This window comes from Arachis stenosperma, chromosome 3, assembly GCF_014773155.1.
Source record: "Arachis stenosperma cultivar V10309 chromosome 3, arast.V10309.gnm1.PFL2, whole genome shotgun sequence".
Classification (NCBI taxonomy): Eukaryota; Viridiplantae; Streptophyta; class Magnoliopsida; order Fabales; family Fabaceae; genus Arachis; species Arachis stenosperma.
In genome coordinates, this window is record NC_080379.1 from 138,999,948 (window position 1) to 139,025,123 (window position 25,176).

General features: G+C 35.3%; 1 protein-coding gene and 1 non-coding gene across 2 annotated transcripts; both read right to left on the bottom strand.

Moving 5' to 3' along the window:
* Positions 1 to 5,335: 5,335 nt before the first annotated feature.
* On the bottom strand, positions 5,336 to 5,443 carry LOC130971400 (small nucleolar RNA R71). Its single transcript, XR_009082621.1, has one exon. It is a non-coding gene; the product is annotated as a small nucleolar RNA R71 (small nucleolar RNA).
* Positions 5,444 to 20,157: 14,714 nt separating this feature from the next.
* Positions 20,158 to 24,027, bottom strand: LOC130966757 (uncharacterized). The gene is made up of 4 exons (XM_057891581.1): positions 23,832 to 24,027; positions 23,272 to 23,339; positions 21,584 to 23,099; positions 20,158 to 20,795 (listed from the first exon to the last, which is right to left on the bottom strand). Exons 1-4 carry the CDS (start codon positions 24,004 to 24,006, stop codon positions 20,158 to 20,160), a joined length of 2,397 nt encoding a protein of 798 aa, XP_057747564.1. The 5' UTR covers positions 24,007 to 24,027.
* Positions 24,028 to 25,176: the final 1,149 nt, after the last annotated feature.

Here is a 25,176-nt window from a genome sequence, read left to right on the forward strand (position 1 = left end):
TATGGTAGGCATATGGGCCGGATTTCATCCCGCTTACGCTGAAATGTAGGCGTAAGTGTAGGGGTTAGTCCCGCTTACGCTGAGATGTGAGGACTGTGGTAAAGTATCCCGCTCACATACATTCGAGTCACAAGAGTGAGTTAGGCACTATATCCCTGGGGAGAGTACCCATTTATATTCGTGACCGAAAGGCGACATACCCATGCGAATGTGTCGGGTTGGCAGTTGTACTGACAATGTGATATCACCGCCAATAGGATATGCATTTGTCATGTACATTTTCTATCTGGTTGCTTGCTTGTTTACTTGCCTATATTGGCTAAATGTATAACATGGTTACTTGCTTCATGATTTACTTGCTATATATGAAAATTAATTGTGTATTACTTGTATACCCTTACTTGTGTTTTCTACTGGGATTGAGGAGACTCGGTAGGCGATGGCGATGGGATCGCAGGGAGGTTAGGTTGGCAGAGGTTGTGGGACAGCAATGTTATCAATAGTTTAGAATTTTCCCTAAGTTAGATGACCTATTTAAGGACTTTATTAAATTATTTTATAAGTTTGAATCTATGCTTGATGTGAATTTCTAATATTGCCTTCAGCATCCCGAAACCTTATATCTTACATTACTGGATATTGTTACCATACTAAGTACCTCCGATTCTCATTCCATATGTTGTTATTTTTCAGATGCAGGTCGTAACCCACCTTGGTGAGTTACGAGATGGTGACGGAGTGGAGGATCTTTCATCACCTTTTGTATTTTGGATTACTTTGTCATATATATACTCTCACTTTTGTATCTTCATTGCCTTAAAGGCTTGACTTGAGAGATAAGTTGTATATGCTGTTTTAACTCAAAAACTCTGTATTGTCTGTATGTAAGTCAGCCTAAACTCTGTGGACTACAGCTAGAGCTCTTTTGAATATCATACTTATATATCTATCTTGATTACTATTGTATTATGTTGTATCTTGCGCCTTTACACTTACTGTTATCGAGTGAATGCTTTACGCCTTTTTGTTTTTGTTTTGAGCTGTAATTCTTTATCGTGCTTCTAGTATTATTACTATTTCTTCATACATATATATATATATAGTACGAGCTTTAGAACTACTTGACACTTTGTTATCTTTTACTTTACGGCATGAGGTAAGGTTTAGGGTAATAGGGTATTACATTAGTTACCCATAGAAAAGGAAAGAAAACAATGAAAAGAGATGGCAAAAGAGCTGGATGCCCTCTCTGTGAACTATGTTTACTTATTTATATCCCAATTTTAGAATTTAAATTCAAACTAAAATAATCTTATCTTTTAGAAAGGAAGACAAGATAACTATTCTAATATTATCTTTCAGATAAAAAGATAAGCTAACTAATTACTAACTTGTAAATTCAAAATTCAAAACAATGATTCAAATCCAATCTAACAATTGAATATCTTATATTTCTAGAAAGAATTAATAAATAATCTTAGCTTCTAGAGTTTTTAATATTTTTTATATGATTATGGCCTCTAATGATGTGGATCATTAAATTTGGGCCTTAATTGTGCTTCTTGAAGGTTGTTATTCTGTTTAATCCGGACTTGTATTAGAGAAAATTGGATAAAAATTCCAAAATTCACCTTCCCAGGAGAGAGGGCATGCCAAGCGTGGAGCATAGGCCGTCAAGCATGGATGAAGCATGCATGGGAGTTCGCCGGGTGATGAGCGGATAATTTGTACGCTTTTTGGCATTATTTTTAGTATGTTTTTAGTATGATCTAGTTAGTTTTTAGTATATTTTTATTATTTTTTAGTTAAAATTCACTTTTCTGGACTTTACTATGAGTTTGTGTGTTTTTCTGTGATTTCAGGTATTTTTTGGCTGAAATTGAGGGACCTGAGCAAAAATCTTATTCAGAGACTGAAAAGGACTGCAGATGCTGTTGGATTCTGACCTCCCTGCACTCGAAGTGGATTTTCTGGAGCTACAGAAGCCCAATTGGCGCGCTCTCAATGGCGCTGGAAAGTAGACATCCTGGGCTTTCCAGCAATATATGATAGTCCATACTTTGCCCAAGATTTGATGGCCCAAACCGGCGTTCAAAGTCACCTTCAGAATTCCCAGCGTTAAACGCCGGAACTGGCACCAAAGTGGGAGTTAAACGCCCAAACTGGCACAAAAGCTGGCGTTTAACTCCAAGAAGAGCCTCTACACGAAAATGCTTCAATGCTCAGCCCAAGCACACACCAAGTGGGCCCGGAAGTGGATTTTTATGTCATTTACTCATCTTTGTAATTCTTAAGCTACTAGTTCCCTATAAGTAGGACCTTTTACTATTGTATTTTCATCTTGGTTTTTCTGGTTCACTCTCTGGGACCGAAGCCAATGATCACTTTTGTTCTTATGTATTTTCAACGGTGGAGTTTCTACACACCATAGATTAAGGTGTGGAGCTCTGCTGTACCTCGAGTATCAATGCAATTACTATTGTTCTTCTATTCAATTCTGCTTGTTCTTGTTCCAAGATATCACTTGTTCTTCAACTTGATGAATGTGATGATCCGTGACACTCATCATCATTCTCACCTATGAACGTGTGACTGACAACCACCTCCGTTCTACCTTAGATTGGGCGAATATCTCTTGGATTCCTGATACACGATGCATGGTTGATCGCCTGACAACCGAGAGCTCGCCTGACAAACGAGCCAACCATTCCGTGAGATCAGATTCTTTGTGGTATAGGCAAGAACTGATGGCAGCATTCAAGAGAATCCGGAAGGTCTAACCTTGTCTGTGGTATTCTGAGTAGGATTCAATGATTGAATGACTGTGACGTGCTTCAAACTCCTGAGGGCGGGGCGTTAGTGACAGACGCAAAAGAATCACTGGATTCTATTCCGGCCTGATTGAGAACCGACAGATGGATAGCCGTGCCGTGACAGGGTGCGTTGAACATTTCCACTGAGAGGATGGGAGGTAGCCACTGACAACGGTGAAACCCTTGCATAAGCTTGCCATGGAAAGGAGTAAGAAGGATTGGATGAAGACAGTAGGAAAGCAGAGAGACGGAAGGGACAAAGCATCTTCATACGCTTATCTGAAGCTCTCACCAATGATATACATAAGTATCTCTATCTTTATCTTTATGTTTCATTCATCACCCATACCCATTTGAGTCTGCCTGACTAAGATTTACAAGGTGACCATAGCTTGCTTCATACCAACAATCTCCGTGGGATCGACCCTTACTCGCGTAAGGTTTATTACTTGGACGACCCAGTGCACTTGCTGGTTAGTTGTGTGGAGTTGTGATAGAGAGTTGAGATTGCAATGAGCGTACCATGTTGATGGCGCCATTGATGATCACAATTTCGTGCACCAAGTTTTTGGCGCCGTTGCCGGGGATTGTTTAGTGTATGGACAACTGACGGTTCATCTTGTTGCTTAGATTAGGTAATTTTTTTTCAGAATTTCTTTAAAAATGAATTCTAGAGTTTCATGATGATCTGTTGAAATCTGGCTGGCTGAGAAGCCATGTCTAATCTTATTGGACCGAGGTTTCAACTGATCATCACAAGAGCTTGATGATTTCTATCAATCTTGCTATTGGAGCAATGATCTGCTAAGGCTTGGCTGGCCATTGGCCATGTCTAGTGTTTTGGACCGAAGCTTTCTTTGAAAGCTTGGCTGGCTGTGAAGCCATGTCTAATTCCTGGACCGGAGTCTTAGACAAGCATTGCAATGATTCCTGGAATCCAAATTAAGAATTCTGAAACCTTTATTTTCTATTTCCATATAATTTTCGAAAAATCCAAAAAAATTTCAAAATCATAAAAAACCAAAAAGATTTTATGTTTCTTGTTGAGTCTAGTGTCTTATTTTAAGTTTGGTGTCTTGCATGCATTGTTTAATTGATCTTGGTTCTATTTTCAAGTCAATAGTACAGGGAACTGAAGATTCAGAACATGCAGCAGAGGAATTACACAGAAAAAGCTGGGCGTTCAAAACGCCCAGTGAAGAAGGACAGACTGGCGTTTAAACGCCAGCCAGGGTGCCTGGTTGGGCGTTTAACGCCCAAAAAGGTAGTGCATTGGGCGTTAAACGCCAGAATGTGCACCATTCTGGGCGTTTAACGCCAGGATGGCACAAGGGGGAGGATTTTGTTTTCAAATCAATTTTTTTTCCAAGTTTTCAAAGTTTTTCAAAATCAAATCTTTTTCAAATCAATTTCTTTCCTTTTTCAAAGATACTTGCTAACAATTAATGATTTGATTGAACAATTCAAGTATGTTGCCTTTTCTGTTGAGAAAGGTTTAATGTTTGAATCATATCTTTTCTTGTTAGGCAAGTCATTAATTTTTAAAATCAAATCTTTTTAAAATCGTTTTCAAATCATATCTTTTCAATCATATCTTTTTAAAAACCATAACTTTTCAATCAAATCTTTTTAATCACATCTTTTTCAAAATAGTTTTCAATCATATCTTTTTAAATTCTAATTTCAAAATCTTTTTCAAAAATTACGTGATCTCTTTCCCACTCCTGGTTTTCGAAAATCAATTAAAGTTTTTCAAAATGTTTTCAAAATCCTTCACTTAATTTTCGAAAATTTCTTCCTCTCTTCTCACATCCTTCTATTTATGGAGTACCACTCCTTCTCAATGCACAATTCGAACTCTATCTGATTAAGGTCGAATTCTTCTACCTCTTCCTTCTAATTTTCTTCTTCTCTGACACCTCAAGGAATCTCTATACTGTGACATAGAGGATTCCACATTTTCTTGTTCTCTTCTCTTTCATATGAGCAGGAACAAAGACAAAAGCATTCTTGTTGAAGCTGACCCTGAACCTGAAAGGACCTTGAAGCGAAATCTAAGAGAAGCTAAGGCACAACTCTCTGTAGAGGACCTAACAGAAATCTTCAAAGAAGAAGACATGGCAGCCGAAAACAACAACAATGCAAACAATGCAAGGAAGGTGCTGGGTGACTTTACTGCACCTACTCCCGACTTCTATGGGAGAAGCATCTCTATCCCTACCATTGGAGCAAACAACTTTGAGCTTAAGCCTCAATTAGTTTCTCTAATGCAACAGAATTGCAAGTTCCATGGACTTCCATTGGAAGATCCTCATCAGTTCTTAGCTGAATTCTTGCAAATCTGTGACACTGTCAAGACTAATAGGGTTGACCCTGAGGTCTACAGACTTATGCTATTCCCTTTTGCTGTAAGAGACAGAGCTAGGACATGGTTGGACTCACAACCTAAAGAAAGCCTGGACTCATGGGAAAAGCTAGTCAATGCCTTCTTGGCAAAGTTTTTTCCACCTCAAAAATGGAGTAAGCTTAGAGTGGAAGTCCAAACCTTTAGACAGAAGGATGGAGAATCCCTCTATGAAGCTTGGGAAAGATACAAACAATTGATCAGAAAATGTCTTTCTGACATGCTTTCTGAATGGAGCATCATAGGTATTTTCTATGATGGTCTCTCTGAACTATCCAAGATGTCTTTGGATAGCTCTGCTGGAGGATCTCTTCATCTGAAGAAGACGCCTACAGAAGCTCAAGAACCAATTAAAATGGTTGCAAATAACCAATTCATGTACACTTCTGAAAGGAATCCTGTGAACAATGGGACAAATCAGAAGAAAGGAGTTCTTGAGATTGATACTCTGAATGCCATTCTGGCTCAGAACAAGATATTAACTCAACAAGTCAATTTGATTTCTCAAAGTCTGTCTGGAATGCAAAATGCACCAAGTAGTACTAAGGATGCTTCATCTGAAGAAGAAGCTTATGATCCCGAGAACCCTTCAATGGAAGAGGTGAATTACATGGGAGAACCCTATGGAAACACCTATAATTCTTCATGGAGAAATCATCCAAATCTCTCATGGAAGGATCAACAGAGACCTCAACAAGGTTTCAACAACAATAATGGTGGAAGAAACAGGTTTAGCAATGGCAAGCCTTTTCCATCATCATCTCAGCAACAGACAGAGAATTCTAAGCAGAACCACTCTGACTTAGCAACCATGGTCTCTGATCTAATCAAAACCACTCAAAGTTTCATGACTGAAACAAGGTCCTCCATTAGGAATTTGGAGGCACAAGTGGGACAGCTGAGCAAGAAAATTACTGAACTCCCTCCTAGTACTCTTCCAAGCAATACAGAAGAAAATCCAAAAGGAGAGTGCAAGGCCATCAACATGGCCGAATTTGGAGAGGAAGGAGAGGCAGTGAACGCCACTGAGGAAGACCTCAATGGACGTCCACTGGCCTCCACTGAGTTCCCCAATGAGGAACCATGGGAATCTAAGGCTCAAAATGAGACCATAGAGATTCCATTGGACTTGCTTCTGCCTTTCATGAGCTCTGATGAGTATTCTTCCTCTGAAGAGGATGAGTATGTCACTGAAGAGCAAGTTGCTAAATACCTTGAAGCAATCATGAAGCTAAATGACAAGTTATTTGGAAATGAGACTTGGGAGGATGAACCCCCTTTGCTCACCAAAGAATTGGATGACTTGTCTAGGCAGAAATTACCTCAAAAGAGGCAGGACCCTGGGAAGTTCTCCATACCTTGTACCATAGGCACCATGACCTTCAAGAAGGCTCTGTGTGACTTAGGGTCAAGTGTAAACCTCATGCCTCTCTCTGTAATGGAGAAGCTAGGGATCTTTGAGGTGCAAGCTGCAAGAATCTCACTAGAGATGGCAGACAATTCAAGAAAATAAGCTTATGGACTTGTAGAGGATATTTTGGTGAAAATTGAAGACAATTACATCCCTACTGATTTCATAGTCCTAGAGACTGGGAAATGCATGGATGAATCCATCATCCTTGGCAGACCCTTCCTAGCCACAGCTAAGGCTGTGATTGATGTTGATGGAGGTGAACTGATCATTCAAGTGAATGAAGAATCCTTTGTGTTTAAGACTCAAGGATATCCCTCTGTCACCATGGAGAGGAAGCATGAAGAGCTTCTCTCAAATCAGAGTCAAACAGAGCCCCCACAGTCAAACTCTAAGTTTGGTGTTGGGAGGCCACAACCAAACTCTAAGTTTGGTGTTGAACCCCCACATTCAAACTCTAAATTTGGTGTTGGGAGGTTCCAACATTGCTCTGAGCATTTGGGAGGCTCCATGAGAGCCCTCTGTCAAGCTACTGACATTAAAGAAGCGCTTGTTGGGAGGCAACCCAATGTCATATTTTATCTATTTTCCTTTGTTATTTTATGTTTTCTATAGGTTGATGATCATGAGAAGTCACAAAATCAATTGAAAAAGCAAAAACAGAATGAAAAACAGGAAGAAAAATAGCACACCCTGGAGGAAGAACCTACTGGCGTTTAAACGCCAGTAAGGCTAGCAGATGGGCGTTTAACGCCCAGTCTGGCACCATTCTGGGCGTTTAACGCCAGAAAGGGGCACCAGACTGGCGTTAAACGCCAGGAAAGGGCAAGAACCTGGCGTTAAACGCCAGAAATGGGCACCAGCCCGGCGTTTAACGCCAGAATTGGCTCAAAACGCATTTTTGCATGCCATTTGGTGCAGGGATGACTTTTCCTTGACACCTTAGGATCTGTGGACCCCACAGGATCCCCACCAACCCCACCACCCTCTTTCTTCTTCACCCATTCACCAATCACCTCAATACCTCTTCCCCAAAAACCCTTCACCTATCAAATCCCATCTTCTCTTCACCACTCACATCCAACCTTCATAAAACCCCACCTACCTTACCATTCAAATTCAAACCACTTTCCCTCCCAAACCCACCCATAATGGCCGAACCCTACCCCTCCCTTCACCCCTATATAAACCCATCTTCACTCCTTCATTTTCACACACCCTAAACACTACTTCTTCCCCCTTTTGGCCGAACCACACAACCTCCTCCATCTCCTCCATTTTCTTCTTCTTCTCCTCTATTCTTTCTTCTTTTACTCAAGGACGAGCAAACCTTTTAAGTTTGGTGTGGTAAAAGCGTTGTTTTTCGTTTTTCCATAACCATTTATGGCATCCAAGGCCGGAGAAACCTCTAGAAAGAGGAAAGGGAAGGCAAAAGCTTCCACCTCCGAGTCATGGGAGATGGAGAGATTCATCTCAAGGGTGCATCAAGACCACTTCTATGAAGTTGTGGCCTTGAAGAAGGTGATCCCCGAGGTCCCTTTCAAACTCAAAAAGAGTGAATATCCGGAGATCCGACATGAGATTCGAAGAAGAGGTTGGGAAGTTCTCACCAACCCCATTCAACAAGTCGGAATCTTAATGGTTCAAGAGTTCTATGCCAATGCATGGATCACCAAGAGCCATGATCAAAGTGTGAACCCGAACCCAAAGAATTGGCTTACAATGGTTCGGGGGAAATACTTAGATTTTAGTCCAGAAAATGTGAGGTTGGCATTCAACTTGCCCATGATGCAAGGAGATGAACATCCTTACACAAGAAGGGTCAACTTTGATCAAAGGTTGGACCAAGTCCTCACTGACATTTGTGAAGAGGGCGCCCAATGGAAGAGAGATTCAAGAGGGAAGCCGGTTCAACTAAGAAGGCATGACCTCAAGCCCGTGGCTAGAGGATGGTTGGAGTTTATCCAACGCTCAATCATTCCCACTAGCAACCGGTCCGAAGTTACTCTAGACCGGGCCATCATGATTCATAGCATCATGATTGGAGAAGAAGTAGAAGTTCATGAGGTTATAGCCCAAGAACTCTATAAGGTGGCAGACAAGTCCTCTACCTTGGCAAGGTTAGCCTTTCCTCATCTCATTTGTCACCTCTGTTATTCAGTAGGAGTTGACATAGAAGGAGACATCCTCATTGATGAGGACAAGCCCATCACTAAGAAAAGGATGGAGCAAACAAGAGACCCCTCTCATCATGAGATCCCTGAGATGCCTCAAGGGATGCACTTTCCTCCACAAGACTATTGGGAGCAAATTAACACCTCCCTAGGAGAATTGAGTTCCAACATGGGACAACTAAGGGTGGAGCACCGAGAACATTCCATCCTCCTCCATGAAATTAGAGAAGATCAAAGAATCATGAGAGAGGAGCAACAAAGACAAGGAAGAGACATTGAGGAGCTCAAGCACTCCATAAGACCTTCAAGAGGAAGAACAAGCCGCCATCACTAAGGTGGACCCGTTCTTTAAACTCCTTGTTCTCTATTTTCCTGTTTTTCGAAATTTTCATGCTTATGTTTGTCTATGTTTGTGTCTTATGATCATTAGTGTCTTAGTGTCTATGCCTTAAAGTTATGAATGTCCTATGAATCCATCACCTTTCTTAAATAAACAATGTTCTTAATTGAAAAGGAGAAGAATTGCATGAATTTTGAATTTTATAACAGATTAATTATTTTGATGTGGTGGCAACACTTTTGTTTTCTGAATGTATGCTTGAACAGTGCATATGTCTTTTGAATTTGTGGTTCATGAATGTTGGCTCTTGAAAGAATGATAAAAAAGGAGACATGTTACTGAGGATCTGAAAAATCATAAAAATGATTCTTGAAGTAAGAAAAAGCAGTGAATTCAAAAAAAAAGAGAGAGAGAACGAAAAAAGAAGAAAAGAAGGCGAAAAAAAAAAGAAAAGAGAAAGAAATAAAGTTGTGATCCAAGGCAAAAAGAGTGTGCTTAAGAACCCTGGACACCTCTAATTGGGGACTCTAGCAAAGCTGAGTCACAATCTGAAAAGGTTCACCCAATTATGTGTCTGTGGCATGTATGTATCCGGTGGTAATACAGGAAGACAGAGTGCTTTGGGCCACGGCCAAGACTCATAAAGTAGCTGTGTTCAAGAATCATCATACTTAACTAGGAGAATCAATAACACTATCCGGATTCTGAGTTCCTAAAGAAGCCAATCATTCTGAATTTCAAAGGATAGAGTGAGATGCCAAAACTACTCAGAGGCAAAAAGCTAAAAGCCCCGCTCATCTAATTAATACTGATCTTCATAGATGTTTTTGGAATTCATTGCATATTCTCTTCTTTTTATCTTATTTGATTTTTAGTTGCTTGAGGACAAGCAACAACTTAAGTTTGGTGTTGTGATGAGCGGATAATTTGTACGCTTTTTGGCATTATTTTTAGTATGTTTTTAGTATGATCTAGTTAGTTTTTAGTATATTTTTATTATTTTTTAGTTAAAATTCACTTTTCTGGACTTTACTATGAGTTTGTGTGTTTTTCTGTGATTTCAGGTATTTTTTGGCTGAAATTGAGGGACCTGAGCAAAAATCTGATTCAGAGACTGAAAAGGACTGCAGATGCTGTTGGATTCTGACCTCCCTACACTCGAAGTGGATTTTCTGGAGCTACAGAAGCCCAATTGGCGCGCTCTCAACGGCGTTGGAAAGTAGACATCCTGGACTTTCCAGCAATATATAATAGTCCATACTTTGCCTAAGATTTGATGGCCCAAACCGGCGTTCAAAGTCACCTTCAGAATTCCCAGCGTTAAACGCCGGAACTGGCACCAAAGTGGGAGTTAAACGCCCAAACTGGCACAAAAGCTGGCGTTTAACTCCAAGAAGAGTCTCTACACGAAAATGCTTCAATGCTCAGCCCAAGCACACACCAAGTGGGCCCGGAAGTGGATTTTTATGTCATTTACTCATCTTTGTAATTCTTAAGCTACTAGTTCCCTATAAGTAGGACCTTTTACTATTGTATTTTCATCTTGGTTTTTCTGGTTCCCTCTCTGGGACCGAAGCCAATGATCACTTTTGTTCTTATGTATTTTCAACGGTGGAGTTTCTACACACCATAGATTAAGGTGTGGAGCTCTACTGTACCTCGAGTATCAATGCAATTACTATTGTTCTTCTATTCAATTCCGCTTGTTCTTGTTCCAAGATATCACTTGTTCTTCAACTTGATGAATGTGATGATCCGTGACACTCATCATCATTCTCACCTATGAACGTGTGACTGACAACCACCTCCGTTCTACCTTAGATTGGGCGAATATCTCTTGGATTCCTGATACACGATGCATGGTTGATCGCCTGACAACCGAGCGCTCGCCTGACAAACGAGCCAACCATTCCGTGAGATCAGATTCTTTGTGGTATAGGCAAGAACTGATGGCGGCATTCAAGAGAATCCGGAAGGTCTAACCTTGTCTGTGGTATTCTGAGTAGGATTCAATGATTGAATGACTGTGACGTGCTTCAAACTCCTGAGGGCGGGGCGTTAGTGACAGACGCAAAAGAATCACTGGATTCTATTCCGGCCTGATTGAGAACCGACAGATGGATAGCCGTGCCGTGACAGGGTGCGTTGAACATTTCCACTGAGAGGATGGGAGGTAGCCACTGACAACGGTGAAACCCTTGCATAAGCTTGCCATGGAAAGGAGTAAGAAGGATTGGATGAAGACAGTAGGAAAGCAGAGAGACGGAAGGGACAAAGCATCTTCATACGCTTATCTGAAGCTCTCACCAATGATATACATAAGTATCTCTATCTTTATCTTTATGTTTCATTCATCACCCATACCCATTTGAGTCTGCCTGACTAAGATTTACAAGGTGACCATAGCTTGCTTCATACCAACAATCTCCGTGGGATCGACCCTTACTCGCGTAAGGTTTATTACTTGGACGACCCAGTGCACTTGCTGGTTAGTTGTGCGGAGTTGTGATAGAGAGTTGAGATTGCAATGAGCGTACCATGTTGATGGCGCCATTGATGATCACAATTTCGTGCACCACCGGGCATGGAGCCCCATCTGCCAACCGTGCGTGTTGTCCATTAGGCGTGCGTGCTTTATTTCCACTTCTTAGGGCACGCTTCTATTCCTTGGACAACGCTTTTGCTGCTTTTATATTTTTCTTTGAAAAAGCCTTTATTCTTGCTAGTTTTTTAGCCCAAAACTTCTGAAAACATAAAAATACCATCCCAACTCCAAATATTTGATTATATATTAAATTCTTTTAGAAAACATAAGAAATTTGATTAAATCCGATGAAAATAAATAAAAAAGAACTTTGAAAATCGCTTAAGATGATATGTCATCAGACCTCCCCTACCAGATTAGATAACTCGACAATACTATAAAAGGGGAGTCCCATCACTCCCCTAGGTATGATCAATTTCACCTTACACACGTAAACTCTACCTCATTATATATATATATATATATATATATATATATAACTGAAATTTAATATTGTATTTGGTGGTTAGAGATTGGAATTAAAATTATAGTTTTGGACACAAATTTTCAGTTCTTTCAAACAAAGACTAAAATTTTAATAATATTTTTTTAATAACTACAAATATTTTAGCAAGTATTCTTATTTCATAATCATATTTATCTTGAACTAAATAGAATACTAAAACATAACTCAATCTTATATATTTTATATTAAATATAATACAGAGACTTAATTTAATCTCAATTTCTTAATTTATATCTTTTAATCTTTATCTCTCAACTTCAATCTCTCTTTTAATAGAGTTAGAGTGTACATATACACAGAAAAAGTAAATAATATCTTGTGGGTTTCACTTTTTTTGTTTTTCTTTTTTTATTCATGTGAGTAAATATGCTAGTGTATGCTAGTAGGAGCAGAGCTACACTACTTATTTAGGGGTTTAGGTTTAATAATTTTCTTAAAATATTTTATATTTCTATTTCTAATAATAAATATTAAATAAAAGCCAAATATATAACTTCAATCAAATATTTTACAAAAATATATTAAAGCTAAAAGCATATTTGAATCGGTATTGATGGAAGGTTCTTTAGCAAAAGAAAAGCATGCAAAATAATATATGGCGTCATCTTTTATAAAATATTCTAACTAAGATGGGAAAATTTTAAACCATGAAACTGGAAAGCGACGATGATTTTTATCACTAGAAAATGGATAGTTATCAAGAATTGGTTGATTTAGCCCAACTTTAATATAAGCTCGAAGAATTTTATCTCTTTGATTTGGAGAAAACTTTTAAATCATTGGTCGATTCCAACGTCTTTTTTCAAATGAAAAACATCCAATTGATTAGGAAGAAGCACTACAAGAAAATGGAACATTTGTAACAAAAATTTTGTAACAAATTTAAAATTGTTACAAAAATTATTTTTTTGTAACAAAAATTAGTGATTGTTACATAATAATAATGTTTTGTAACAACAATATAATTTGTTACAAAACGTTTTGTTATTTTTTAACGATTTGATTTTCTTGTTACAAATTATATTGGCTTTTGTAACAATCCGGTGTTTTGTTATAAATTTTTATAATATTTTGTAACAAAAGATGAAGTTGTTGCAAAAGTTCAAAATATTTTGTAACAAAATATCTATTTGTTTCAAAAACTCTAATTATTTTGTAACAAAAAATTAATTTGTCACAAAATTCAATACTATTTGTAACAAGTTATTTATTTGTCACAAAATGCAAGAATTTTTGTAACTAAAAAAATTATTTTAAAATATTAAAATCTTTAAGATAATTTTATTTTCATTTAAAAATTTAATTTTTTAAAATATTATTTCTATTAGTTAATTATTTTTTATACAAAAATTAAAGATTAAATGATTAATTTTTAAAAATGGTATATATTATTTAATATTTTTTTATAAAACTAATATATAATTTTTACTAATAACCAATCTTAAATATTGACTAAAAATTAATTTTTTAAATTAAAAAAATTAATTGTTAAATATAAATAAAAATAGTTAAAATTAAAAAATAAAAACAAATATAAAAAATAAAGACCTTAATTCTAACCCTCACTTTCACTTTTCATTATTAAACCTTTAAAATTTTTTGTTGTTAAAAAATAAATAATAAATTATTTATGATTTATTATAATTAATTCATGATTTTGTTTTCAAATTATTATTTATCAAAAAGTAATTAAATCAAAGTAATGAGATTTCTGAATTTAAAATTAATTAAAACTTATATAATTTTCATAAATACTTAATAGTTAATACTGTATAGTCTAATTTAATTAAAATTACTAAATTTCAATTTATCTAAAAATATCTAATTTTACATTTTTTTAAAAAAACAAACCCTAATTATCAAATTAAAAATCCTAATCCTAATTTTATCCCAACTAAACCCACACTTACTCACTCACCTTCACTCACTCTAACTCTAAACCCTTCCAGCCGTCACACCACCAAGTCCCCAAATACACACTAACAACACAAAAATACACACATACAGCAAGAGAAAGGGAAGAACGGAGAGGAAAAAAAGGAAAAGAAAGGGGAAGGTGGAATCAAAGAGCAAGAGAAAGAGAGGGGAAAGAGGGAGGACGGTGCCGGCGGGCACTGCCGCCACGCCATCGTGTCGCCGTCAGGAAGGGGAAGACGTTGAGCGAGAGGAAGAGCTGCTCGATGAAGGAGTGTCGCTGTGCCTCCATCGCTGCCGTCAGTTCGCGTTCTACTGTCGTCGAGGGAAGCCACCGTCTTAGTCGTCTTCATCTCGAGCGGGTCGTTTACAGCTTCCACCGCCGTCGCATCTCCCTTCACGGACGACGTTGAGGACGCGCAGGAGAGACAAAGGCGTGGAGGGAGGAAGACCGAGGAAGAAGGAGGAGGCGATGTTCGTGCTGCTGCGCCCAGTCGCCGTTCGTAGAGTCACCGTCATCGCTGCTGTTAGGGGTTGCGTCACTGAGCCCCTGTCGCCAGAAAATAGCGTTGCCTCACCGGGATCTACTGCCGGTAAGGGCGTTCTCCCCTCTGATTCTTTTATTATGATTTTTAAAATTTTCAAGCCTTAGGTTTTTATTTATTTAATTCTGATTGTAAATTGTGTTTACTTGCTGAAACTTGCAAATCACTTGTTCATTTTTTGTTCTGATTTCTTGTTTATTATGATTTTTAAAATTTTCAAGCTTTAGGTTTTAGTTTATTTAATTATGTTTGTAAATTGTGTTTACTTGTTGAAACTTGCAAATTCTTTGTTCTGATTCCTTAAGATTTTTTTTATGTTTGTTTGTAAATTTTGATTTATTTGTTGGAATTCGTTGTTATGGTTCTAATTTTGAAAACAATGTAAAAATTGAGGCACGGCCCTGTTATCCTACTTTAAAGATTGAGATTAAAATAAGTTAATAATATTTCAAACAAGTTTTTGCACATGTTATAAGTTAGAAATTTCTTTGATTTCCATTTTGAAGGTTAGTTAGGCCAAGAGGATAATGATTATCCAATATAACTTAGTTTTGTTGTCTAGTAATCACATATCTCTAGCCTATATTGGATTATATCTATCTCTTTGTTAAGTGGTGTTTCTTATGATATTTAATGAAATAAGTAAATTAAAATTTGAAACAGAAGAAGTAGAAGAGAATAGGAAAAATGGATCGTATTGTTGCTTTCTTCAGAAAACAAATGATTGGTACAATAGCTATATATAGAACTTGCTATTAGTATTCATAAAATCTGAATGGTACTAACGGAAAGATACAAGGAGATTTGGTTAAGATTCCATAATGGGGTCTTGCTGGCATATGCTGGATATGCATTTCGTCTTAACTAATGTGTGTATAAATTTAAGTACTGAACAAAAAATAAGTACTAAAAATCATTCTTATTACAATAGATGCTAATATAATGGTTGCAATAGAAATCTGAACAAGTACTAAAAATCATAAATGGATAGCTCCATACTAATGGAAATCGAACAATATTAGTTACAGCTACAAAAGTAAAACTTGCTTCTATTCGGTGAGTTGGATAGGATTGTACGTTTTCTACAACATTCCTTGTTGATGGGCCATGTGGACTCCATATAGATGGCAATAAAAATCACGAGAAGAATGATGAGATGAAATTTGGGAACTGCAAAACATCAACATATCATGGAAAAAGGATTTGATTCAAAAAACTGCACAGTGTGCAAGCGTGCTTGTTTATACATGTTGTACTAACTTGATTTCGTGGGATATTTTTTAATGCAGCTGCTTAAGACTCAGAAAAAGGCAAGGGCTGGAAGTGATTTGAGTTTGACAAGGATACACCTCTTGAAGATGAGGAAGTTGAAGGTTGGACTTGTTTGCCAATTTCATTATTCTAAATAAATTTACCCAGATTTCTTCATTGCAAATACAATCTGTTTTAAAATGGACAATTTTTTTAGTCTTCCTATGTTTTTCTGATAATGTAAATTTCATTTTTAATTGATCCAATGTTGAGTACTGTTGTTGTGTGCTTGTTAATACCACCAATACTTACTGATTTTAATTGTTTATTGCTTAGTCATGGTGATTCTTTTAATTATTGAATGCCAATGATATTTTTTCTTATAAATGATAATGAGTAATGGTTTGGGGTTTGGCTTGAAGCCTGAAACTTAATTGAGCTAATTGTATTTGCCCACCTATCTGCAGTGGCTGAAGATGATGCTTCCTTGGTCAAGCAAATTGGCCAGAGTTTCCAGTATTCTAAAATAGAGGTATATTCCTCTTCTTATATTCATGAATAGTCAGTTTTGTTCCTTGTTAACATACATGCATCATCTATGTATGGAAGACTAAACATAGATCGAATCCATTTTCTTATCAAGGAAAGAAGGGAGGAACAAATCCAAGCTACTCATGACGAAGCCATATTTGGTGCTTCAGCACTTCCACCTCCTACCAGTACTGACAGTGAGCCTGAAAGGGAGAATGAGAAAGAAGTTGATAAAAAAGCTGTTTTTACAAGCCTCTTAAGTGAAACGGTAAGTGGTTTCACTGCAGACTTATGTGGATAAGCATGATGAGTCATTTATGTAATCCTTGTATTTGTGTGTGCATTTGTTGTTGAATAATTTCTCATATTAAGTTGTTATTGCTGCTCTATACTTGCTGTTGGTTGCTGCTGATTTTTCCCCCTCATTGCTTGCTTATTGAATGATTGTTAAATTCAATGAGAAAGAAAATGCTGTTGAGTTATTGTTGCTTGTGTTGGAATAGATTATGGTTGCTGAACTGAGATTGATTTTATTGATAAATCTGTTGCTGAAATCATTTAGTTTGACTTGATTGATTTTCTGTTGAATTAATGGATAAACTGCTATGCCCCTGCTGCTTGCAAGTGTAATAGTTATTGACTTCAATAAATAGAATGCTGCCTAAATTCATTACCTTTGTTCATTTTACTGTTTTGGGTGCTGTATGATGGGCCATTGATTGCTGTTCTGCTGAGTGCTGCTCTACTTCTTGCTGGTTGGATTGGTTTTAATTGTTTCCTCATGTTTTCTTGCTAGAATTGGCTTATTTACTTCCTTTCTATGGATTTATTATGATTTTTTGTGTTTTTAACTGTCAAAGAATTCATATGGAATTTGAATTGATTGATTGAAATTGTGAAATAGGCAAATTTACTGCTGAAATGCTGCCGGAATTTATTTTAAGTTGTTTTCAATATTCATCTTTGATTCAATTAATTGATTGAGTTGGTATTTAATTGCTTTTGGTTTTCAACTGTTGCTAAGCTCAATTGATTGATTATCTGGCTAAGTGCTTCACTGTTTTGGCTGTTGGAAGCTGGAAGCTTCGAGTTTTGTTATTCACTATTTGGTTGTTGTCCTATTTGGTTGCTCAATTAAACTGCATTGTGTTGTTTGAAAGGGTGCAAGTTGTGAATTGGTTGTGTTTGTTGGAACCGTGGACGGTGGAAATATACAAGTTTTAGGGGAGGTTCTGCCGAAATTTTTCTAAACATTTTGGATAAAACTTAGTGGAAAAATTATAATTAGTGTTATATCTTGTTTCTAACTTTTTTGTTTCGGTTTTTCTTATTTATAGGAGTGCTGAAATGGTGACCATATGCTACCTTGAGGGCTCAAGAATGTTTTGATACATAGAGACACTAATCTATGTTAGAACTTTTATGTTTTGGTTGAACTTTTATGTTAGAACTTTTATGTTTTGGTTGAACTAATTAATGTACTCACTAGCTAATGTTATTTTGTTTCAAGACAATTTTAGCTAAAAGGATCTTGTTTGACTTATGTATGTTTTTGCATATTATATACATGTAAACTTGCTTATTAAAAGCGTTAATATATTAGTTAATTTAAAAAATAATTTAGTAAATTATGCATGTAATTTGTAATAAAAAAAAGTTGTTACAAAATAATTAATTTGCTTTCGTAACTAAAGAAAAAAAATGTTACAAAATCATGTTACATTTTGTAACAAAATTTTTTGATAGGAAAAAAATTGACTGTCACGAAAAATACCTTCAAGATCAAAATTTGTTACCATTTTTGTAACGGCTTCTGATTTTTTGTATCAGGAAAAATTGTTACAAAATATGGTATTGAATTGTAACAATTCCATTTTTCGTTACAAAAACTTTTTATAATGGAACTTACTACAATGGACCATTTTTTTGTTACAAAAAACTTTTGTTTCAAAATTTCGACGTTTTGTAACAATATTTTTTGTTACAAATGCGCCTTTTTCTTGTAGTGAAGTCATCCACTTTGAGCTATTCAACAGAGAACTTGAAGTAATGAAATTTGATGGCTCCTCAAGTGTTGGAGTAGTAACAGTAGAAGTATCTTTATTTCTTTGATCTCTTCTTATAGAAAATGTATCAATGATTTTGAACTTATCCATAATTTAAGTGACTGAATAAACTTCTATAATTAAAAATAAATTTAATTATTTTGTTGCTCTCTATAATTTTACTAAATTTTCAATTAGATCTCTATATTTTTTTTCCCTTTCAATTGGGTCTTTACACTTCTTTTAATTTTATAGTTAGGTCCTTTCTAGAATAAAAAATATTAGAGTTAACTGAATATTTCTTTACAAATTAAAGGTATTCATAATTAAAAAACTAAATAGATGTTTGACCGCATGTATTTTGAAAGACATATTCTATTAATTTTAACGTTTTTGAAATGAAAAGGACCTAATTACAAAAATAAAAACAATGTAGAGATCCAATTAAAAAAATGTATAGGGACCTAATAATTAAAAAATTAGTAAAACTATAAGGACCAACAGAGTAATTAAATCTTAAAAATATACTTAGCAAAAAGTGAAAATTACAATTTATAATCTTTATGAAATATAAAAATTATATTTCAATTCAAAATAAGATATTTAAAATTTAGAACAATAATACTAACACTGTAGCATCAATAGTAAAAATTATAATTAAATAGTTAAATAACGTAATAAAAAATAACGAATAATTATATCAAACATAACGAATAATAATAAATTAAGTAAATAAATACATATATAAAAAAATATAAAAAAAATAATCAAGCAAGACTAACTGAAAAATAAAATTAATTTATTTAAATTAAAAAAATAAAATATATTTTATCTATTTTATTATTTATCCATATAAAATGTATGACTATGTGTCTTGATTGCTGGTTTAATTGTTCTCTTCACGTAGAAAGAAGAGTAGAAAAGGAAACTTTTTTGTAAAAGCAAAGTAAGGGACCACTTGTTGAATTAGAATTTTTTTTTAATTTGCAGAAAAAAAAAAAAAGAAACAAGAACCAATGGTTCAAAGAATAAAAGATAAAAAAACAAAGAAGAAGAATATAAAACGTTAATGGGTGTATGGTGTTGCAAAAGTGAAAAATATGTGCATTCGAAAGAGAGAGTTTATGTTTTCTTTTTTAAATAAATTGGACTACAATATTTTCTTAGCATAATACAAGAACATTTGAACTTTTTTTATAGGTTTACACTAAATTATAAATGAATTGTATTGATAATTTGAAAAGGAGACTAATTTTTTTTTTTTTAAAGGAGCTGTGTAATATAATTTAAAGGAACTATCTCTATAAATTCATTTTTTGTTAACAAAAATTATAATTTTGGAGGCCACTCCCCTCCCTCAGACACCCTCCCCCAGTGAGAGTCTCCGCCCCTGGCAGTGAATATGATCCAACTTTATTTACATTTGCAATACATGTGAAATTGTGAATTGAATCTTGCATGTTTTACAGTACGAACTAATCAAACATCAAGTTGTAAAATATTAATGATTTAATATACATATGCCTTTCCTTTAAGTTTTCTTGTTGAAAAACTAATTTCACATGAACAAATTAAATGTACAACATAATTCACTATTACATCAAAATCCAACAATCGTATTAGATGCATTAGAGTATAAAGGGGAAGAACAAGAAAAAAAAAGCTTAGGTTAAGCTAAGCTAAGTGCGTATTATTTCCTCTAGTAGATCATCAAAAATCAAGTCATCAAGCTCAAGGGCCACACATTCAGAATCAAATTGGAGATTCATCCACCCATCATCTTTTGCAAGATCTCTACTCACATAGTAATCCAATGATGGGTAAGGCTCAGATGTTGATCTAAGGTTCCAGCTAATAAGTGCCCATACTTTTCTTAGAACATTTTCTCCTACTGGCAATGGATGAACATGGGAGAGTGAAGATAATGATCTAGGGTAATAGCAATATGATCTTCCAAAAATCTCCAACAACCCCTCATTGACTATATCAAACAAAAGTAAATGGTTACATTGTCCACCCTTATCAATATTACCAGAACAATCAGGATCAAGAAGCAAGCAGCCTTCTAATTCTTCATAAACTGAAGGATTTACTGGCTGATTCTCTGAATACCACATTTCAAGAGATTCAGAGCCAGTGAAACCAGAGAGCTCCAACACCTTTCTCACGTAATTGAATGCACCTTCATGGCTTGGATCAACTTCAACACATGGAATTTTGTAATTGAAGCGCTTACTTATAGTTTGGAACTTTTGAGTGTAATCTCCTCTCCCAACTACTTCTTGCTGATCTGATTCGGTGTCATAAAATAGCTCACCTGTGTTATATAGCAATCCATCAGTAGGCCATAGTTGAAATTTTGAAGAAGTTGCAAGGTAAGAAAATATGATATTTTGGTTAATCGAATTAACAAATAGAAGATTCATTTAAATAATAGCAATGCTACACGACCAACAAAATTTATCATCAGTAAATAAATAAGATGTTGGCCCAAAGTGTCGACTTATATTGATAAAATTTCTAAATCCTAAATTTTATAATAGTAAATAAATAAAATGTTGGCCCAAAGTGTTAGTTTATATTGATAAAAAAAATATTAGTCTTCTAATATTTTTTTTAATAAATTCAATTTGAAAGTTATCCTCTAAAATTTAGAATAGATTATATGTACATAAAAAATCAACTAACAAATCAGTCACATCCATATAGAATACATATCAAAATACAAAATAGAGTTTAAAAATAAATTAAGCGACATATGTACTTAAGCACAAATAAATGATGGTTGATTTGATTACTGACTTTTTATATTCATATAGCATTTTTGAAAAACTAATATAGGCATGACAGAGTGAAAATCAGAAAACGAAGAACTGTCAAGATGGAGAAATGTATACCCCAAATTTCACTTTAAGACCTCTTATTATAAGACTCATTTAACTATCATCCTTACACAAACTTGTATACTTTGATTATGAAAACCATGATACCCTTTCTATCGTTAATTTCAAGTATATTTATTCATGCATGTAAATATAAATTTACAAGCATGTAAGTATTTTAATGGTATATTGCAATGGAAAGGAATAAGAAGAAAATATATACCGTCCAATATGTTTAACTTATCAAGATCAAATGTGTCTTCCATGAAGTTGGTGTCACAAGAGAAGACCGAGTTTGCTTCTCCAAGCATATGAGGAAATTCTACTCCATGTCCAGTAACTAGTTCAGAGCAAGAAGCACCATCACTATCACTCAAGTTTCCTGAAGCATCAACATCTTGTTCTGATATTGATTCACTCCTTACAAGAGTTTTCTTCGGTTCAAGAGCATTCAAGATGCTTTCTTGAATTGCATCGTCATCTAGAGCTCGTAGCAAAACTTCACCGTCTGAATCACAAACATTGTTCAAACTTCTTAAAATGCTTTCGCCATCACGCTGCCTAAAAGAATTTTGGGCAGAGAGAAACAGAGAAGAATCATCACTTTGGTTGAGGTAGGGTGTAATGTTAGGTAATGAATGGAACCTCTGAAAGGTTTTTGGGGTCGTTAACACCGAACTCTTCTCTTCTGCCTTCAACTTTATTGTGTCAGCCGCCTTAGGACAATTGGCTTCAGCATTGAAACAAGTCTCATACAGCTGAGAATATCTGCCAGCTGATTCTTTTAGAGATTCAGTTCTCATGGTAGATTGAGGACGTTTGTTAAAGGAAAAAGAAGAGAGACGATTGCTATAACTCTTTGTCATAGATTCTTTCCCTTCTATATCAATTGCGGGGTCTTTCAATGGATCATGTGTGTACTTTTTTGAAATTTTTGAAGGTTTGTTTCCTTGAGGGATTTTGTCCACTATAGCATCCATTGCAATGCGATGCTTCTCTTTCTTGCGCTCTTCAATTATTTGCATTATCTTCTTTTTGAGATCCAAGAAATTTCTTTTGATTCTCACATTGCTAGCAACCTCCGGTGAACGTTGTGGAGAATTTTCTATTTTGTGCTGTCTAGGCTTATTAGAATCCTTACTTCCTGATGAAGAATCCGGCAGAGGAAACGAAACAGAGTTTGATCGTTTCGATTTGCTTCTGAGATCTTGTTTATTATGAACCGGAGACGGAATTGAAGGAGAACCTTCAGGTTCCTGTATATATTTCAACACAGAATCCTTGTTTTTGCTCATCAAATCCAAAGCATCAAGAAAATCCTTGAAAAGATGGGGTGAAGCATCAGCTGTAAGAATCTTTGCATTCATTGACTTAAGCTTTTCGTTTCGAACACCTTGATTAGGAGAACTGGAATCTATGTCATGTCTCTTATGTTTATGAATCTTACTCATTTCCAAAGTGTCAGCAGAAAACACAGTACCACAGTCTAAACATTTTTCATTGCATGTTACATCACCATTAGCCTTAGAGTTCTTAGATGTCAGCAACTCCTCATTGAGTGGATCAACTTCCATGTGATGCATTGAATCGGCACGAGTTAGTTGTGACTTCGATGGACATGTTGAGCTTCGCTTGTGTTGACCCTTCTTTCTGTATATTTCTTCTTGAACGAGCGCCTTTAACCGAGATTTGATAGAATGTTTGCTTCGTGGAGAGGACTTTAACTTTTGTTGTTCAACCTAGGAAAGTTTCAATGAGATACTACTTTCAGTGTGTCCTTTATAAGAAAAGTAAATGTTCTAAATTGCTCGATGAAATTCAAAGTGAATATAAGATCAACACAACAGATATCATTATTTTTGAAAAACAAAATATAGTAGCCCGTAACCAAAGGTATTGTTCTTTACATACATTGGATGGTCTTGTAATTGGCCCATGATTTTCAGGCATTTCATGTGAAGTCACTGGAATTTCATCTCCTGAAAGTGAAAGAAATTGTTGCAACATCTATGAGGCTAAAACATAATTTGAGAGAAAAACTATGTCACTCAAATATTTTTGCTTTGTGATAGCTAATTACACATACATAAACATAGGTTTATATTAAAAGTGGCATCCCGATGAACAAGCATGTCGTGTTAACACAGGATCGGGAAAAGGGTCACACCCAAAGAATGTTTCCACTTGAATCCACAACTTTAAATTTACTTAGACAACTCAACCGTTGTTCTAAGACTTCCTTTCATAAACATAGAATTTTAAGGGAAAGGACCACATTCAGAGAGTATAATTAATCAGTGACTATTTTTATGATTTGAATCCGTGATTTTTAAATCACATAGGGACAACTCAACCGTTGTCCTGAAACTCCCCTTGATAAACATATGTTTAAATATAGAGGCAAACATAGATGAAAGAAAAGAAATCCAATGCAAGAAAGCTGAAAAAAAAGAAATACAAGGTGTACATACTAGCTTCATGTTTTCCATCATCATGCTTTTTGTGTGAATGCTTTCTTTTCACATGGCGCCAATGATGATACTTCATCACATGAAAAATTCCCCAAACTCTTCCTGGATGGTTTTCTTGATGACTAGAACTTGCACTTGACAATTCAGATTCTTTCTCCCCAATATGCTTTCCCATGTCTATAAAAGATCCCTTCTTAACATTAAGAATATTTTACATGGTCAAGTGACACCATTCCTTCAATAACATTGAAAACCCTGAAACATATATCACCAAACATATATGAATCGATGTGAAACAGAAGTAGTTCTGAAGGTCCTTATGAACGAAATTCAACTTTTATGGGATTACAATCTTCATGCATGCTTTGTATCAAACTTTATGTCAATGGCACTACCATTTACTCCGAGAAGTATAAGAAAAACACATATATATTATTCAAAAGACATTGAAGTTTTCCAACATTGTCAACTTGATTAAGAATATATCGTGATTATGTTTCATCATATTAATAGAGGCAAATCTTTAAGTTTCAAGAGAAACAAAAACTAAAAATGAAAGGTTAAAAGAAAATTATTATAGAAATTTATGTTGAATTAACTATAACACAATCAATCGGCATTTACAAAAATTAAAGTTCAACGTGCAGAGCATAAAACAAAATAATAATAATAATAATAATAATAATAATAATAATAATAATAAAGATGAAATCTTATGCAGGATATACCTCCGATCCATAATCTGCCATGTATCAGAGGATACAAGAAAAATGTTGAACTCGATCGATAGATTAGAGAATTATCAGATGTTCAATAAAGTTATTTTAGAACCTTGTTACAAAGCGTCATCATCAACATCTACCCACCTTTAATGTTTCTATGCCATTAAAACTTGTTTTTATCTTTATTCTATTGGTAATTTTGATATCTACATTTACCACCAAAAGGCAACCTTACCTCGGGTATCCATAGCCAAAACCGATAATCTTGGCCTTGCACTCGGATGGGCAAGTATTGAGCGCGAGAAAGGAATTGACATAAAAAGTGTATTTGCTTGTTGAGAGATTCTTAGACACATGTTTAATACGTCATCCTTATTCCTTAATATATCATCCATAATAAAAATGAATAAAAATAAATTCTAGGCCAATACATTTTTATTTACAACAATGCTATACATCTATGTAAAAAACTTAACCAAGTCATCCAAACACTTTTTTGTTAACGCGCCTCCCCCTTCCCAAGTTATGTGAAATACACACGCGCCCCCCTCCCCCTTCTATTAACGTAACATAAAGTTTCTTTTTCAACATAAACATTCTTCAACGTTAACGATCTAATTGTA

What these genes read in the sequence shown, in the direction of transcription:
- LOC130966757 (XM_057891581.1), bottom strand. Translation starts at nt 24,006, where the DNA reads ATGGGAAAGCATATTGGGGAGAAAGAATCTGAATTGTCAAGTGCAAGT. An exon ending in TGATGGAAAACATGAAGCTA is followed by an intron (nt 23,340 to 23,831) that starts GTATGTACACCT and finishes TTTCACTTTCAG; the next exon opens with GAGATGAAATTCCAGTGACT. An exon ending in TAAGTTAAACATATTGGACG is followed by an intron (nt 20,796 to 21,583) that starts GTATATATTTTC and finishes TATATAACACAG; the next exon opens with GTGAGCTATTTTATGACACC.